The sequence below is a fragment of the Hippocampus zosterae genome, chromosome 12 (genome assembly GCF_025434085.1).
Source record: "Hippocampus zosterae strain Florida chromosome 12, ASM2543408v3, whole genome shotgun sequence".
Taxonomy (NCBI): Eukaryota; Metazoa; Chordata; class Actinopteri; order Syngnathiformes; family Syngnathidae; genus Hippocampus; species Hippocampus zosterae.
Genome location: NC_067462.1, coordinates 10,903,104 through 10,920,812, shown reverse-complemented (window position 1 = coordinate 10,920,812; position 17,709 = coordinate 10,903,104). Strand labels below are relative to the sequence as shown.

The 17,709-nt window shown below is 41.7% G+C and overlaps 1 protein-coding gene and 1 long non-coding RNA gene across 2 annotated transcripts; one reads left to right on the top strand and one right to left on the bottom strand.

Moving 5' to 3' along the window:
* Nucleotides 1–1,129: 1,129 nt before the first annotated feature.
* trpm2 (transient receptor potential cation channel, subfamily M, member 2) lies at nt 1,130–17,451 on the bottom strand. Its single transcript, XM_052081436.1, has 32 exons — nt 17,115–17,451; nt 16,456–16,624; nt 15,296–15,476; nt 14,868–15,031; nt 14,622–14,796; nt 14,225–14,286; nt 13,951–14,151; nt 13,705–13,807; nt 12,870–12,991; nt 11,749–12,114; nt 11,216–11,353; nt 10,064–10,193; nt 9,840–9,985; nt 8,703–8,815; nt 7,980–8,078; nt 7,686–7,902; nt 7,334–7,452; nt 7,119–7,251; nt 6,870–7,041; nt 5,613–5,793; nt 5,352–5,533; nt 4,476–4,608; nt 4,091–4,178; nt 3,923–4,007; nt 3,697–3,842; nt 3,555–3,610; nt 3,348–3,377; nt 3,176–3,262; nt 3,010–3,085; nt 2,827–2,928; nt 1,994–2,107; nt 1,130–1,910 (listed from the first exon to the last, which is right to left on the bottom strand). The coding sequence occupies exons 1-32, from the start codon at nt 17,270–17,272 to the stop codon at nt 1,794–1,796; spliced, it is 4,365 nt and encodes a 1,454-aa protein (XP_051937396.1). The 5' UTR covers nt 17,273–17,451; the 3' UTR covers nt 1,130–1,793.
* LOC127611187 (uncharacterized) lies at nt 3,631–4,459 on the top strand. Its single transcript, XR_007965266.1, has 3 exons — nt 3,631–3,719; nt 3,801–3,865; nt 3,946–4,459. It is a non-coding gene; the product is annotated as an uncharacterized LOC127611187 (long non-coding RNA).
* Nucleotides 17,452–17,709: the final 258 nt, after the last annotated feature.

Below are 17,709 nucleotides of genomic sequence, written 5' to 3'. Positions count from 1 at the left end.
AACCCCGCCTACTGCTCGAAAACAGCTGGTATAGGCTCCAGCACACCCGCGAACCTCGTGAGCAGATGAGAAAATCGATCGATATTATTTTTGTATTATGTTGTGGTTGTAGTTATCACAGAGTAAAAAATACTGTTAGTAATTGCACTGATACCGGGTAGCGTACTTCTACACTACTGAAAACGGCAAACCCCCAATAAACAATTCATAATATTCATTCATTCATTCATTCCTCTTCCGAGCCGCTTGATCCTCAGTAGGGTCGCAGGGGGTGCTGGAGCCTATCCCAGCTGTCTTTGGGCAGTAGGTGGGGGACACCCTGATTCGGTTGCCAGCCAATCGCAGGGCACACAGAAACGAACAACCATTCGCACTCACACTCACACCTAGGGACAATTATAATGTTCAATCAGCCTGCCACGCATGTTTTTGAAATGTGGGAGGAAACCGGAGCACCCGGAGAAAACCCACGCAGGCCCGGGGAGAACATGCAAACTCCACAAAGGGAGGCCGGAGCTGGAATCGAACCCGATACCTCTGCACTGTGAAGCCGACGTGCTAACCACTGGATTACAGGGCCGCCCAATTCATAATAGTGCAGAAATTAAGAAGCATACAGTACATAATCATTCTAGCATATGAAATATCGTGGCAATCAGCAACTCTTTGTGCCGCAAAAGGTATTTTCCGTTTCAAAGAAGAGCACAATTAAATTCCATTGAAATTGATAATGATGTGTCTGGTAAGTGTAGCACATGGTTAAGTAACCTTTGAAAGTTTGTGCTACAGTATTATGCTACACACCAATGTGACGTGCTATTTTCGAAATAGCACATTTGCTCAAATTACCTTTCATTTTCGTTTTTGTTATTCGTCATTATTAATGAGATCGCTTGCCCATGGGTTCCATGTTGACCCCTGGTTTAAGCACCTTGGTAAACCAAAAAAAATCATAAGAAATATGTATTATTATTAAAAAATACAAATAAATGCTTAAGACATGTCCAGTACGGGTTTCATGCATGAGTACCATCATATACAAAAAAAAAAAGATAATGACATCTTCAGTCAGCGTAGCATACAGCGTAGGAGCCACAGTATTCAAAAGAAGGTGACAAAGATGACAAAATAGTGCTCTGTTTATTTATTTATTTAAAAGGCTTGATTAATTTAAAGTAACAAAACTCATACACTCACACTAAAATACAATGGCAGCAGGAACACATTTAATATACTGTCCCATCTAGAAGTAAACATTCAAGTAGTCCTTGCAGAAGTTCTCATTCTTTGCAACTCCTATCCCTGTAGTTATTTTTCATTGTGACGTACTTGTTCAAATTCCCATGTAGACTAGACAATAAACGTGCTCATGAGAACTGGATTGTGTGCGTGTTTGAATCAAAGTTATTAACCTCTAAGCTGCAAAACGAGCTCAAAACTCTCATAAGATAGCATCCTTCCCAACAAAAGACTGACAAATAACCCCAAAACAAACATAGTGCCTCTAGAGGCGCTCAAGGTTAGTGCAGGCATTATACTCGAGTCGGCCTCAATCAATTAATTGGCACAATTTACTCGAGACTTATTTTTTTCCATTTTCAGGTATGTATACAAGTGGTTTATTATGGTCCAAGATAATGACTAGTTGTTGGACATCTGTTTATGGATTATGGAGAGATGCATGTTAGGGAGTCAGCTGTGAGCAACATACAAGTGTAACGCTAAACACCAGAAAGGATGTGCATGACTTCCAAGCAAAATGTAATGATATGACATGGATATCAACATGAGCGTTATGAATTCCTGTTATACAGCATGGCGACCCGCCGCAGTGAGTCGCTTTGGTCTGAACAAAGTCCGTTTTTGCAGCTCACCTCCTGCCATTGCAGAGAGCCGCGACTGCACGCCACCTGGGAGGGAAGTGGGGGGAAGAAATGGGTCAGGTTATCGATTGATGAAACAACTCGTAAAAATGTTCAATGGCGGCTCTCACCATATTGACGATATCCTCAGAATCCTCACTTGAGTCAAGGTGAAGGTTGAGGACGGTGGTCTCTATCCAGGCGTTGTCTGTGTTTCTGACGTCATCCACATAACCTTCAAACACCTGAAGTTGTGACAAATAAGAGTAACAAAGGCAAAAAGAATAAAATAAGAAATAAGAAGACAGTTGTGTATTTTCATGAAAAGATTAGAGGTGTCATATTATGACAATGGTCATAGAGTTTCAAGGCAAAAGTGGTAAAATGAAAAGAAATAAATAACATTACAAGAATTAAGTTGTATGTTTTCAAGAACGTTGTTTATTTTCAAAATAAAAGTATGCTTTCAAGATTAGAACCATTATGGTATGAGGATAAAGTGAAAAGTATTTTTTTTTTTTTAGAACAAACGTTATAGTACGGCAAAGTTATATACTGTAGAGATAAAAAGTTGGCTCTTTTTTTTAGCTAAAAATTTAGGAAAAACATTTGGGGAATAAATCAGAAAGTTGTACTGTGGTTAAAATGGTAATATATTTTTGAGAAAATGAAGTTTCATATTCTGAGAAAAAATATATATTTTCCAGATAAAATCCCATATTTTTAAATTCACAGTTGTAATATTAGGAAAAGAAAGTTTGATTCTGTGTATGTTTGAGTAAAATGTCTGTAGAACTATTGGAGACTGTCCAAAATAGAACGATATATTGAGTTGCTTCCTTCTGTATTCTTGGTGACAAGTAGAGTTCCAACCCTGACAAATTTCAACTATATTTACTTAAATGACAAGAAACACATTTTGAAACATTAACATTTATTCAACAAAGTGTTGAAATAAACCTACCAGTATTCCCTCCGCTATCTTTTCACATAATTTTTCATACAAGCTCTTGCCCATGGTTCTCATCAGAGTTGATGGCAGACGTTCCGCAGATTCAACCGGTCCCTGCGGGGGTTCGTGAAATGTGGGGCGTCACCTCAATGTCACGTGACCTACTCCAAGGTTAAAAAGCACAGCCGTACTCACCCCTGGTAAAACCATCTTTTGCTGCTTGTCTTCAACTGCCAGAAACTCCAAAACTGAGCGCCCACTGTCCCGCAAACTAGAAAAAGAAGATATACTATAAGCCCTCTGATTATTATATGCACAAATTGAGAGTACAGTCCTGTTATTTTTCTTGAAATAGACCCACCGGGTAATCACGAGGTCTACTTGCAGATTTGGACCAAGATGACTGAGTGAACCCCGACCTCTGATGCCAGTCCTGCCTCCAGGGTTTCTAGTGTCAAAAGGCAGTCAGATACATGACGTTAGGTTTACTGTACCGGACAATCAATCAACATCCATTTATCTAAACATCATACCTGTAATTTTCCAAGACTTCAGTGTCTGATCTGTGAAGAAGACAACAATAGAATCAAGTCGCTAAAAGGCAGGGATCGTTCAACTGGATTGCTAGCTAGATATGTCATGTGACATAATGGATTTCAGATCTGGATTTTGGCCTGTTTTACTGCTTCTTTTCCCATTTACACATCCCTCCTCTCCAAGTGTAATAACATAAAACGTACCCGTCCACATTGTCCTCTGAGCTAAAATATGAAGGCATGTATGAGGTGAAGCTGACCTTAAAAAAACAAAAAGTGAGTGAGTGAGAGTAAAATTGGAAGCAGTGCAGTGTGGATCAGATGATGAAATGTAAATGCTGAATACCTCCCACGGCACTTTCTCCTCAGGTACAGGGAAGCGAGTGACTTTGCTGTTTGGATAGTGGAACTGTCGGGCTTTGACGTGAAATCCCTCTGTCTCGTTCACAGATTCCAGGGTTTCTGAAGAGTCCTTCCCTGTTGGAAGTATCGCTGAAGGAAAAGACCAAATCAATGTAAGGAAATGAATGTTATGAAATGTATTGAAAAGGTGAAAAAAATTGAAAGCAGACGCAGTGTTTGCTCCTCTTTCCAGGCAAGGCCGTTGGACTTCAGACTCTCCATGATCCACTGCAGGCCTTTGGCTGACTGGACAACCTGCGGGTAGGATTCAATGTATCAACATACAATGGGACATAAGGTGTGTTGCTCGCATCATTGTGCAAAGAAGGGGTAAGGACCTGCTCCTCCAGTCGGGCCAGACGCTTAATCAAGATGGCAGAGCTAATCTCCTCTTCCCGCTCCAGCCTCTCGGTTATGGCGTTGACCCTGGAGAACATAAATTGTCGAAAATGTGACTCACCTTTATGAATTTTTAAAACAGTTGTTCTAAGCTCATCTGCCTGACGGTTCTGAGGTTGTGGGTTCAAATCTCGGCTCAGGATTTTTAGTGTTGAGTTTGCCAGTTCTCCCCATGGAGGGTTAGGTTTAGGCCCACTCATAATTCGTAAATTGGGTTAAAATTGGTTTATTCTCAATTAAAATTAAAAAAAAGAATGAAAACGTAAAAACTACACCAGGAAGATAAAATGGATGCATTGATTTCAAGATTGGAGAGGTTCGTACTTTTGCGCAGTGTCCACGATGCAACGCTCCATGGTCTGACTCCGCTGCTGCTGAGTGGATAGGAGGTATCTGTCCTTCATCAGGGCCTCCCACGATAGGAGCTCCTCTTCTTCAACGTGAGGAAGTTCAGTCCCTGGAAAAAAAAAAGATGAGAAAAATATTGGCCCACGCTGTTAACAAAAGTGAAGCGGAATCTTATATGGGTGATGCTGTTTGTTAGTTAGCGGGCGACTTTCTGGTTCAAATATGATGTAAGAAGACAAAATCTATTTATTTTTCTATAACATTTGTCTTTTGTTTGGAGTTTGTGTGCCCTTATTGAAATATCTCTATTTGGTTCAAAATGCTGATGCTTGTCTCTTGAAACACATCAGACGGATAACATTACTGCTATTCTGGCCTCGCTTAATACATTTTAAGATTCTGCTATACGATATGAAATTTGCATCTCTTAGCTTCTCCAGTCCAGAATATTGAATAAACTCCCAGTGCACATTCGTTTTATTCGTTTTTTTAAACTTTTTTGTTGTTTCATTGTAAATTGTCTTTTGTTTAGGTATTTTTTAACAGTACTTTGTTTCAGCTGTGGTGGCTTCGTAGTGCACTATAAATGAAACTGAATTGAGGTGAGAATCTAACACGGATGTTTTTGAAATGTGAGAGGAAATCGGCGCACCAAAAGAAAACAACCGACAAACAGATTGAGACCTGGAATTTCAGAAATCTGAAGCATACCGTACGTGCTTAAGCTCCACCGTGCTGGTGTAAAACATTCATTCAATACAAATAAGGATGGTTTGGGAAGATCAAGTATCCCATTTGAGTCGGAAGTGAAACAGTAACACAATAAACCTGAATGTGTGACGTTGCACTCACTGAACTTTCGTGATTTAAGTGTTGGCCTGCAAAGAAGCACATTTCTGATGAAGATGTAAAGGTGGCTGAGGATGATGAAGGGAGGAGGGGCAGCGGGGCGGCTGTGGTACTCCTTAATGAGCTCGTATCTTTGAAACTTCCATATACGATCTGTGTTGTCCTGCACTTCCTGGAAAGTGAAGCTGCAGCAGCCAGATACTACAGTTTGTGTAAAATTCACAAGCACAGTTGAGCGAACAAAGAAGAGGGAGGAGGACTTACTTGAAGATGGCTATCAGAAGGTTGAGCAGAAGTATATTGGCGAAGAGGAGGTAAACGCACAGCATGATGATGGTGAGCCACTCAGGGAAGGCCGGGGTTTGGTTCTCATTCAACACAGGACATTTGGGCTTCAAGGGATCAGTGCCGTTCATGCTGCAGGAGTCCAAGTCAAATTCTGAATCTGAAATAGGCAAATCCCATAATTCTATGGTGCCAAAACAGCGCAACCCAAATGGATTTGATGTTTTTTCCCTGCACCCTACATACTTGGGGTGGGATGATTCACTTATTTTTATTCTTATCTTTAATATAAACCAGAAACAATACATACGTTGAATCATGTATTTAAATCAATGCAGCCAATGAAAGTTACTCTTTCAGACATTTATTTCAGAAAGAGCCGGCCGCGTGGCTCGGGCACTGGCTCATTCAAATGACGTTGAGTGACTGCTGAATGCTGAAGGCCATTGACTGACCACAACAAATTGGTTCCTCGCTGTCATCTGCTGGAGAAAAGTGGTCGCATCACCTTTGCTTTTTAAAAAAATAATAAAAATGGATTTTGAACTTTGACATCGATTTATTGAATTTGGCATATAAAATCCCAATCGTTTAGTGATTTTTTTTGCACACCCCTACTAAATACATGGACCTTGGATTATGACGTTTCTTGATTGTAATGTTAGACTAATCAAGGTTTTCTTATCTTAAAGTGTCCTTGAGTGTTTTGAAAGGCACTTATAAATAAAATGTATAATAATAATAATAATAATTGGTATTATTATTATTATTATTATTATTATTATTGGAAACCAATGTTCTCTTTGTCACTAAAACTGCGGAAAAAAATAACAGCTATTTCCACTTTTGGCAGTAATATAACGTGATACTAATGGTCAGTCCCCATGTGGTTTGTTATATTTACAAATAATTAACCAATCCAAAGTGTCAAAAATAGCTTGAGTGGCAATTTCCTATTTACAGTATGTTGGACACTTCAACTATCTGTACCTCTTCCTGACTCTCACTATCAAATATGTAAAAAAAAACAAAAAAACAACAACATGATATTTAGATGTTGTGTTGATATTGGTATGCAACAGTATATAACAGCAGTCAGTATAAGGTCGTTTATCAATTTGAATGATGCTGTTTGGTAATAACCAAGATGGCATTTTTTTGTTGTTGTTTTTTTTAAACTCCCCCCGCCTAAAAAAAAAGTGGTTATGGAGTGAGGTTTTTGTCGTGTTTGCTCACAATCAACGTTGGTGGGGACGTTGCCAAATATGATGAGGTAGGGCTCGTATACGGCTCCCCGGAAAATCCACTCCAGTCGACTGTCGTTGTGGATCAGGATGCCCTGCTTGGCTACGCCGTACGCCACCACCCAGATACTCAGCAGGAACATGAAGAAGAACATGTCCATCATCTCGAGAGAAATATGATGCCGGTGAGTTGCTTTGTTATCATTGCTATTTGGAATATGTCATATCTGGATCCTCCTACCATCCTCCTGACGATGATGATCTTAGGTCCAAGGGTCCGACTGATGCTGAAGATGGCCATGAGCCGCAAGCAGAAGACCACAAAGTCGATGCAGAGGATAATCTTGCCAGCGTAGAATAGCTTGGTTGTTAGCCTTGAGGAGACAAATGATGATGAGATGCCATGATGGGCCTGGAGTCGACAGTTTGTTTGCCCTGGAGGACACGATAGCTCACCTAAACACAAGGCCGATGATGAAGAGGACAATGGACAGAACATCCAAAATATTCCAAAGTTCTCTGATGTACATCCTGGCTTTTTTATGGAACCCAAAGCCATCAGGGTCATAAAACAACTGAAGTCAAAAAGACAGAAAGTACAGCGGAAGATTAAAAACAAAAAACACCCCAAATTTCTTACACAAGGCTTTGGCTACTCAGTACAATATGAGCAATATAATGAATTAATTTGAAGCTCCAATCATTTTATTTTTATTCAACATTGATTATGCTTTGTTTGTACTTGCACAATAGTTAAGAATGTCAAAATGCTACTTTAAACAAAGCCTGCATGAACTGGACTTCTTACCTGCCGTACTTCCTCGCTCACCACAGAGAAGAGCCACACATACAGCAGAATCTCCGCAGGGGAGGGCATGGTCTGAAAGTCCATCATTAGCACCACCGCAAAGAGGAAAAGGAAGGCGAAATAGGACACGATATTCCAGTAGAACTTGACCTGTGGCGAGCTGTACAAGCAAGCCAGTCTGGACCAGCAGTTCAGAGACTTCATGGTTGTGAGATCACTATTGGGGTGATAATAGGGCCCATCATCAGTATATGTTTCAATGGAATGTAGTGATGGACAAAAATATTTACTCACGGATTTTTAGCTTTTGATCGGAGCACACTTCCCGTGACGCTTGCCACCGTCTTGATATCCTCACTTTTCTCATTTTGCTTTTGGATTAGCTCGTCAGGTCTTGTAAGAATGGGGAAAGGTTCATTAACATAATGGATTTGGTCCATAAGGAAAACCATATTACAGTATACAACTATCTATCCGTCCATTCTCAAGAGCATACGTCCGCATTAGGATTAAGGTGATCTGTAGCCTATCCCATTTTAAATTTGGGTACGCACTGGATTAGTAGATCGACACATATTGACAAATAATCAGTCACACTCAGAATTACACTTTTACTGTCTTCAGTAACCTAACATATATTCCGTAGCATTCAAACTCCACATGGCAAGGCTGGAGTTGAGAGTCAAAACCCCAACCTAAGAACTGTGACGACAACAATGTCACCACTAGTCCCGTGCTTTGCCTTTAAAAGTGACATTTTGAACAGAAAAGCAATGATGTCATGACCTCATTGGACAATTATGAAACCGACCAAGAAGCCAATCAGATTGCAGTTAGCCCTCAGAATAGAATAGTGGTATATTTGCATACTATCTGAGGGACATCTATCCAGAAATTACAATTTGTTTGTAAATGCCACTGGATGCAAATTACATGTCGTATCACAGAAATATCCAATTAGATCACTTGCAGCGTAATCCCGAATGTTGGTCTGCTGCAATAATGTGAGAGGGTCACCTGTAGGTCAGGAAGCCAGTGTAGATAAGAGGGAAGAAGATCATGCAGATCGTCACTCTCCACACAGGATTGTCCACTGAAAGTTCACCACACCAGATCTCAGTCAGCAGGGCCTGTTGGAAAACAAAAACGGATGCACACGCACGAACACTTGGGAAGATATTATACACTTTGTTTTGTTTTTTTATCCCCCACAGTCTTAATTGGGACATGGCTCTGTCAATATTTGAGGAGCAACAGATGTTAACACAGTAAATTATGGAAGTGTCTGTGCTATTATTGGCTCCAGTCTCATAATGTAACAGAGTCTGAATGCTTTGTTGCTGATTTTAAGTTGTTGATACAGAAGCATTGAACTGCCAACTTGGAGTAAACAGTTCTGCCTGGACTATGTTGTTTGAACACACTGCAACAACTGGAACGACCAAGACGTTGCAACGTGTTAGTAAAATGTAGGCCAGATGCGATTTTTCCAACAATGCCACAGGGTATTATATATAAGTGTGGAACTGACAAAAAAACGGATAGCTATCCCAATTATCAATGTTTACTCACGTAATTTTCACTATTGATGAGTTTTGCCCTGTCCACTTGTAAAGTGGCTGGAGTACAGAGTTGTTGCATGCACAAGTCAATACCTCGTGGAATTATGGGGGGAAAATGCCATGATCTTTTTTAGAATTTAGCCTTTGTTTTACCAAACCATTGGAACGATTTCACCAAGACATTCCAACAACATTATCAGTATGTTCGAACAACTTTGCAGTACATTCAAACGACTTTACCAAGACGTTTGAATGAATTTCCCAAGACGATTGAACGAGTTTCCATTACGTTCAAACAAAATAGCCCAGTTAAAAACTGTTTACTCCACATTGGCAATTCCATGCTTCCGTAATTAATATTTATCCAGTGAAGCAAAAACCTCAATCTTCTTTTCGTGATCGTCCGCTTTTTTTAGGCATACCGTAAACTTATAGGCAGGGCTAACATGTTCTGGCTAACTTTGCTCATTAGCCAATACACAGCTCTTGAACGACACCACTGAAATGAATTCAATAGATAAAAAATAGCTGTCAATGTACTTTTACTCAAACTTTACTTTCAGGTCTTTTATGTAAAGCTTGTTGGCTCTACCTGGACACCTGACAATGCCACAAAACTTTTACAGTTAGCCTCCAGCGCTAATCTCAGACATGTGGTCTTCCCCCAATTTCGTGACACGCGAACCAGCAGCCTCTTAGCACGCTCCTCACCACCACTGTAACACTGGGTGAACACACCTACAGTTAAACACAAACACACACAATGGAATAATCTCTGGACATTGGTTCTCCTCAGTGCGTGACATATAGTCATACCGATGGCGTGCATCTCAAAGTGATCAGCCAGGTCTCGCATTTCCACGGCCTCGTCCGCATCGCTGCCCTCCTCTGCCATTTTTCGCAGTATCTTGCAGGCGGCCAGAGCAGCGGACACACAGTCTGTACACTGTTCAAATCAGCGTACAATGCATTTAACTGATAGCTACACGGTATGGGACAGTGTTTTCCAACAACCACAGGAAAGATTCTGAAATATAGTTACTTTAAGTGCACAAGTAAAAATGAATCGTGTCCTATAGCTTTGCTAACGTGAAGTGACTAACCAAAATGTTAAATTAGCTAATGATAGCATCTGAAATCATACATTTTACCTGCATGGTTTTCAGAGTAGACTTTGTCTAGAGTAGAGAATTTGTGAATGCCACAAGCTGGTGTATTTTTAGGCGAGCGCAAGATGCAACGCAATTGCTCTGAATCATTGTTGGAGCTGATGACATTAAAATCTCTTAAATAAAGCCTTGCATGGGGAATATCTGGTTTTCCGAATCTGTTGCCATTGTTGTTAATGTTCCTCTAACGTTCCTCAATGACAACATTGTACCTGTTTTTTCTCCAAGATCTCAATCAATTCATCAAGATCTTGACCATAATTGACTATTCCTCCTGCTTTTCAACATTTTGTTGTCAACCATGGAAGGTGAAAACGAAACGGGCCTATTTCAACAAGGTAAGTTAGTCGAGGGCGGCACAGTGGTCAACTGGTTAGCACATCAAAGTGCAAAGGTGCAGGGATTCGGGCTACGGCCTTCCTGTGTGGAGTTTGCATGTTCATCCCGTGCCTGCGTAGGTTTTCTCCGGGTGCTCCGGTTTCCTCACACATTCCAAAAACATTCATGGCAGTTTGATTGTGCACTGCAAATTGATTGTGAGATAGAATGATTGCGATTGGCTGGCAACCAGTTCAGGTTGTACCCTGCCTATTGCCCGAAGACAGCTGGGATAGGCTCCAGCAAGCCCGCGAGCCTAGTGACGATAAAGCGGATCAGAAAATGGATGGATAGAATTGAGTCTAATGTATACAAAGTGATTTTCTTGAACGTCCCCATTTAAGTGAAATTGGACAATTCCCCAAACACTAAAGTACTAAGGGCCATTGGTTGGGTTTAACTGGTATAGAGTCTTGCTTACCTGTTCCCAGGTGATTTCGGACAGCTCTCTATTTTTCTGGACGACGGCCCAAAGAAAAAGGTCCCTGGCTGGGTCTCTCTGGGCCTCAGCGAGGTCCACCCTGAGGGGAGCTTGAGAACCCGACAAGCTTCTTGACAGCTAGAAAGATGGTAGAGGGGATTAAGCAATGTACTTTGCTGAAATTATTTTGTGTAAGAAAATTGTGCCTGCTCGGCACTGAGGCAGAAGCTGTTTGATGAAACCGCAGGTGCACAGCAAAAATGAAACTACTGTAATGAGCTCATCACTCCAGTGTCAATCTGTTATTGATAGTGAGTTGGTATCCATCAAATCAATATTTGGATAGATCCACACACCACTAGTTTAAGTATGGAGTGGTGCAGAACTGCGCTAGATCATTCTCGGCGGTTTCATTCATCAAACTTCTTCAAATGTGATTTTCTACCCTTTCGAGAGGCTTCTGAAATGTGAAGATGGGATGAGTGGGAAGTCATTACAAATGAAACAGTAGAAGATGGGAGTGAGTGGCTCACCGATGTTGCGTCCTCCATGTTAAAGTGGTACATCATGGTGGGGGGCGGGTAGATTGGCTGGGTGAAGTTACCCAGCAGGTGTCGCACCTCGTCCGACACGTGACTCAAGGCGATGCCCGTGCTCTGTGACGAGTGCACGCGGTTTCTGGTGGCGAACACTTTCCTCCTCCGAGGACAGGCGGCGCGGACACGTTTGGCCAGCTTGCGCAAGAAGAAGCAGTTGGGCAGCTGCTTGTAGAGCTCGCACAGAGTGTCTTCGCTCTGAAGAAACTCCCTCAGACTCACACCGTTCTCCAGCAGGAGGCTCACAAACCGAGGCTTGTTGCCGGCCAGGGCTGAGAACATGGCCCAGTGGAGATCACTGGACTGGAGGATGGGACGAAAATGTAGAACATGGCCCTTAAACCTTTCAGGGACAGCGGTTATTACAGTGGAGAGCTTATCATGTTGTCAGGTTGTCATCATTGGTGCATGAAAGGGTTAAGATGGGCCTACACATACTGACAATTGGCCCTAAGTCAGGGGTGGGCAAACCTTTTGGCTCGGGGGCCGCATTGACTTTTAAAATTTGACAGACGGGCCAGGTCATCACGAGCTATAGTACATTAAAAAAAAAAAACTGCATTTGTTGACAGTCCATATCAAACATCAAAAGAACAAAAGCATGAAAGTACGGTCTTCATATACTTTTTTTAAATGACAAAAGTGTTGTTGATAACCTATTTTAGCCTGTGCATCGCTGCAGATGGGTTATGATCATACCAGTGGGAGTAGCGCGATACAGAGTTACTAGGTGGTCGAAAAGATTGCCCCGCCGCCCCGTTTTCTGCAACTTCAAGTCAATGCGCCACCTGGCGGTGAAATGCCTGTCATTACAAGTCCAATTGAAATGAATGCAATCATTTACATCGAACCTTAATTGTGGACCAACCTTCGGCGGGCCGGATTAAAAAGACTAACGGGCCGGATTCGGCCCGTGGGCCGTAGTTTGCCCACCACTGCCCTAAGTCATGGAAGATAATCAATGTTATACTGTTAGCAAATGTTTATGCTCGTGACAGCTTGAATGTGAATCCAAACAGATGATCTGACCACTTTGATAACAACGTGGGCCGACTCACCTTCCATTGACTCTCGTCGGTGAAGATCTCGGTGGCGGCTATGTCCACTCTGTTCCAGACGATAGCCAGCTCCAGCTGCCTCCGCCATCCCTCCACTACCTGTGATGCGCTGGCCCGTGAAGCTGAATGGTTGAACAGACAGTGCAGAAATAAGTTTCGCACCTGGTAATCTGCAATACTGGCAGGTAGGACCACAAAAAACTGTTTTAGCTGGTGATGCTCTTTTTGTTCAGAATTTGTATTTTAGATTTAATACAATAATTAGAAAGAACTGTATTCGAATTACCCTGCCATTTAAGCCTTGCACTAATAATGATAACCTATAACCCAATAACGCGATAAGCTGTCCTCTGTAGTAATCGCTGTCCCTGAAAGGGTTCAAGTTAAAATGTAACACAGACCAGTGATTTAACTGACTGATTCAAAATAAAATGTTGAATAAAATAATGTTCTGTTTAATAAAGAGCAGAGTAACTGTCATATTTTAAACATGTATTTATTATTAAATCATGACAATAGAAATGCTCCTGAACTTCACAGACAACATTCTTCAATCAGACCTATGTTGGTAAGTGCTGTGTCTCAGCACCATTAATGGTGTAATTAGTGCTCCACAGTGGATGCGCTTTCCCTGGAGATTTTGATAATGAGGTTCCGATGCCAGTCAATTGCTCAGAAATAGCTCCCAAGTACACAGTGGCAAAAGATCATCTCAAGCTAAGTCAGCAGGAAATCTTCCAGGAAATTGTTTGAGTGATATTAATGTGGGTCGGAGATGGAAACCATCTGGAAAGCAATGTGGAATCATCTAAAAGCATTCAAAGTACAAGCTCACCTTTAAAGAGTGCTTGTAAAATGGCCACATCCACATCTCCGTGACTGTCTCCGCCTCCTCTGAACACAGTCAGCAGGTGAGACATCCTGATGATGTCCTGAATCTGACACCGGAGGTAGAAATATGAACAGATAAAATTAACCCTTTCGTGCACCCTGTAACCTGATAACATGATAAGCTGTCCACTGTCGTAGCCGCTGTCCCTGAAAAGGTTAAGGAGAATAAAAGGCGATTGTGTTCACCTACCTTTTTGGTCCACTCAATGATCATGAGGTCGGTGAAGTTGTCATACTCCAGGCTAAGGAACTTCTTGAGCAGGCGGTGGATGAGACTGATGGTGACCTGGCTCACAGGTAGTCCCGCCGCGTGGGCGATCACGTCAGCTATTCTCCCGGAACCCTCCAACACCACACACGGCGTGTCATTGAGCATGGCTGTGTAGATGGTCTGGGGAGGACGCGGACAAGATGCGGTCAGAAGTCAGAATGAGTTGAGGATGAGGACACAAGACAGAACTCACATTGAGAGTGCCTCCTCCACCGTCCAAAACCACACACACGGCAGGAATGGTCACACCAACAGCTGGCAATATATATTTTTAAAAAAAAAGGTTTAGAATTTTGGATGCAAAAATGCAATACATTAAAAAAAAGGACTTTGTGGTGGTAATCCCAGAATTTTCCTGTCATAGTACCCATACCCCAAAGTCCATACCACAACATCATGAGAATCGTAACTTTCAGAACATTCCACATCGCATCTTCTATACGTCAGTTTCCAGAACTTGACTTTCATATCTCAACGTCTTTGTATGCAGCGATGGCTGTTTGAAAGTGCTCTATAAATACTGTTGACGTGACTGTTGACTTGACAACGTTGGCATTGCAACATTTCCAAAGACTTCCACAACAACCAACCTTTGTTTCCAAGAGTCTTTTGGGAGATGAACTTCTCTAGACGACTTCTAAGATCGATCTCGACACCATAGCGACCGTAGGTGCCATCATCCACCAACAGGAAGTGGGTGTGATTGTTGTCAAGACAGGGAAGTCGACCCTTGACGTCCATTGGGTAATGAGCGGGGAAACAACCCTGAGAGGAACACGGCTAATCAGACTTTGTCTACGATGACTGAAAGTGACATTGAATTGTGTCCAATGTACCTGCGAATGCACTAACACTTCTTTGTTATGAATGACTCCCCACGTTGCCAGTCCAATGGTCACAATCTGGCCCTGCATGGAGCTGCTTAGGGAGTAATCCCTCACAGCCTGCCCAACATGTTTCATGACACCAGTATTGGTTCCACCCGTGATGATCCATGCACCTGCACAAAATCACTCTTGGCCTTACTGATTTTCACACTAAAGTCGCAGTTTAATAGGATGTTATTCATAATAATAATAATAATGCATTTTATTTACAAGCGCCTTTCAAGACACCCAAGGATGCTCTTCTTTTTCTCTGTAAATTCTGGTATTTTATTGATTTTGTTTAGTTGCTGTTTGTTTGAACGTTGTTATTGCTATACTTTCTAGTTTTGCTCGAATGCCACTAATCTGTTCATAGTTTTATAGTTGCACGCCAGCACCTGTTGTCTGGGCCACTTTGATGAGACCTCTTTGGAATACGTTTTTGAGCCGGGTTTTCAGGTAGAAATTCTTGGCTCCCCCGGTGACTGAGATGAGCAGGTTGGGTGGAGACACTTTCCACTGTTCAGTCATTAACTGGTAAAGCACCTCAGGAGTCGTGTCTGTGGACACTCGAGCATACTAAAGATAAATAAATAACAACAACAGACATTTCATAACATGGACATTGTTCAGAATCATACAATAACACAATGCAATTCCCTCAGACATTATTGAGCTGCTAACATTAAACTAAACATAACTATACACTAAATCCAGACAAATCGTGTGGCATTTTCATGATAAAATGTATGTAGCAAAAGACCACTCATTAGTATCTACTGACTCATTGTTGTCAGGGCTTATTGCAGAAACTGAACTTCCACCGCACTAGTTCAGTTAATTGTCTGCGATGATGCTAATTTTTATTTTCTATACTCCTCCAAGCACAGAATCAAAACAGTAGTCTCATTATGTTATCCCAACCACTTTATTATTTGTGTCGTTTTAAGTTGTGTTAATATTTATGAAAAGATGTTGGTCAAAAATGTCTTGACGACTTGGTCTGTTTTACTGCTGCTTCACCCTCCCCCCGCCTCACTCTCTCCTGCACAAGGTGGCAAAATCAGGCTTTTTCTGTGACGATTCTGCATCAACCTCCCAGGTCATGTCATGAAGAAAGCACTTCCACCGCGGCATCTACTTGTGGTGCTTCATTTCATTAAATGGACTTGTCTGCTGTTTGCTAATATTTTACGTCATCATATCATGTCATTGAAATTTGCCCCATTCGGTATTCATTGTAGTCTGGTCATCCTAGAGTTCTTATATCTCTGATCTCTTCTCAAAGTTTTATCTTTTTTCACCCTTAATTAAATTTCTCCGTTTTTTCTTGGCCGGCTGAGGGGTCAATATAGATTTTGTAAATGTTTGTGTACTTTTGGCCAGCAAAGCCATTGGAGACTGTTTGTCAATTAAGGGCTATATATATAAACTTGACTTATGGAATGTTTGCTGCACAAATTATGTCAAGTAGCCCCTAAATCGTATTCTACTGCCTTGGTCTCAATTGTCAGGGCCCACATTGCATGTATGTATACAGATTGTTGTTTTTGTTCACCTTGGTTGTCGCCTGTCTCAAACCACCAAAGCTGATGTCCCCGAAAGCATCCGTGGGTACTTCACGGATGTGCGTGAGCGGGTCCCAGGTCCCGCTACCCATGACCTCTGTCTGAATGGCGTCAGCCACATGTTCACTCTTGGAGTAGCCGCACATGCACACATCCTCTCTGTGGCGAGCCAAGGAACAAGAAATTTAACTATAGCGGTGATTTTGAGATACAAGTTATCCAACTTGCGAGTTTTTCAAGATAAAAGCCGTTGCTTGGCCAAGTTTTGCTTTGACTTACAGGCACACATGTCAGTGCTGTATGGTGGCAGTGACTCAAGTCATTTCACGACAAGCATTATTTTGGCAGATAGCGAGAAATTCTTAAAAAAAAAAGAGGCTTCAAGCCATTTCTTGCCACTCCTATTGTTTATTGTCAAACTAAACATAAAACAAAAGCAAGCATATACAGTATTTTGTCTTTCATAGAGCCAATTAATTTGCTTTTAGTACGTCTTGTTGTTTCTTCGAGAACAGATTTATGACATTTCCATTCAATGGGCAAAGATGATCAGAGACGTGAGAGTGTTCACGGAAAAAATTACACTTCTACATCAAGTCACCAGTGGATAAGGTCATTCATGCGACTTCAGAAACAAAAGCTCCCCTACCTGATACCTATTTCAAAGAAGCAGCACTCCTTCTTGCGGATGTTCTGTCGGATCCAGGTGACATGCTGGAAAGTAGGTGTCAAAGAAACCACCTTCAAGGCTGTGCTGGCACTCAAAGTCAGATTTTGAATGAGATGAGACCCTCCTGTCTGCTCCATGGCAATCGAGGCAAGCTTAGCAAAGAGTGATAGCAATAACACAGGAACAGTTCCTTGAGTCTAGCCTGTTTGTGCTGTCTCATCCCTCTCATACTGTGATGTCAGTATGCTGCCAAACCTCCCATTACTGAGAGTCGGATGCCAGGCCTGGATCAATAAATTACATCACTGGTGGTGGATTAATCACAGATTTATTCCCCCCCCCCGCCCCCCCCCCCAGAAAAAAACAATTAAGATGCATCACTTGGAAACCATAACACACTTTGTACAAATAAAAATGAAAAATTACTCGTCAAATGCATTTAGAACTCTTGTCTTTAATTTAGCAACCTCTACACGTTCTTGCTGTCCTGTCCCACTACTTTTGACCGACAGCATTCTTATAAATGTTTGTTTGAAGCATCACATGCAAAAATGTTGAATGTGGGAAAAGCTTC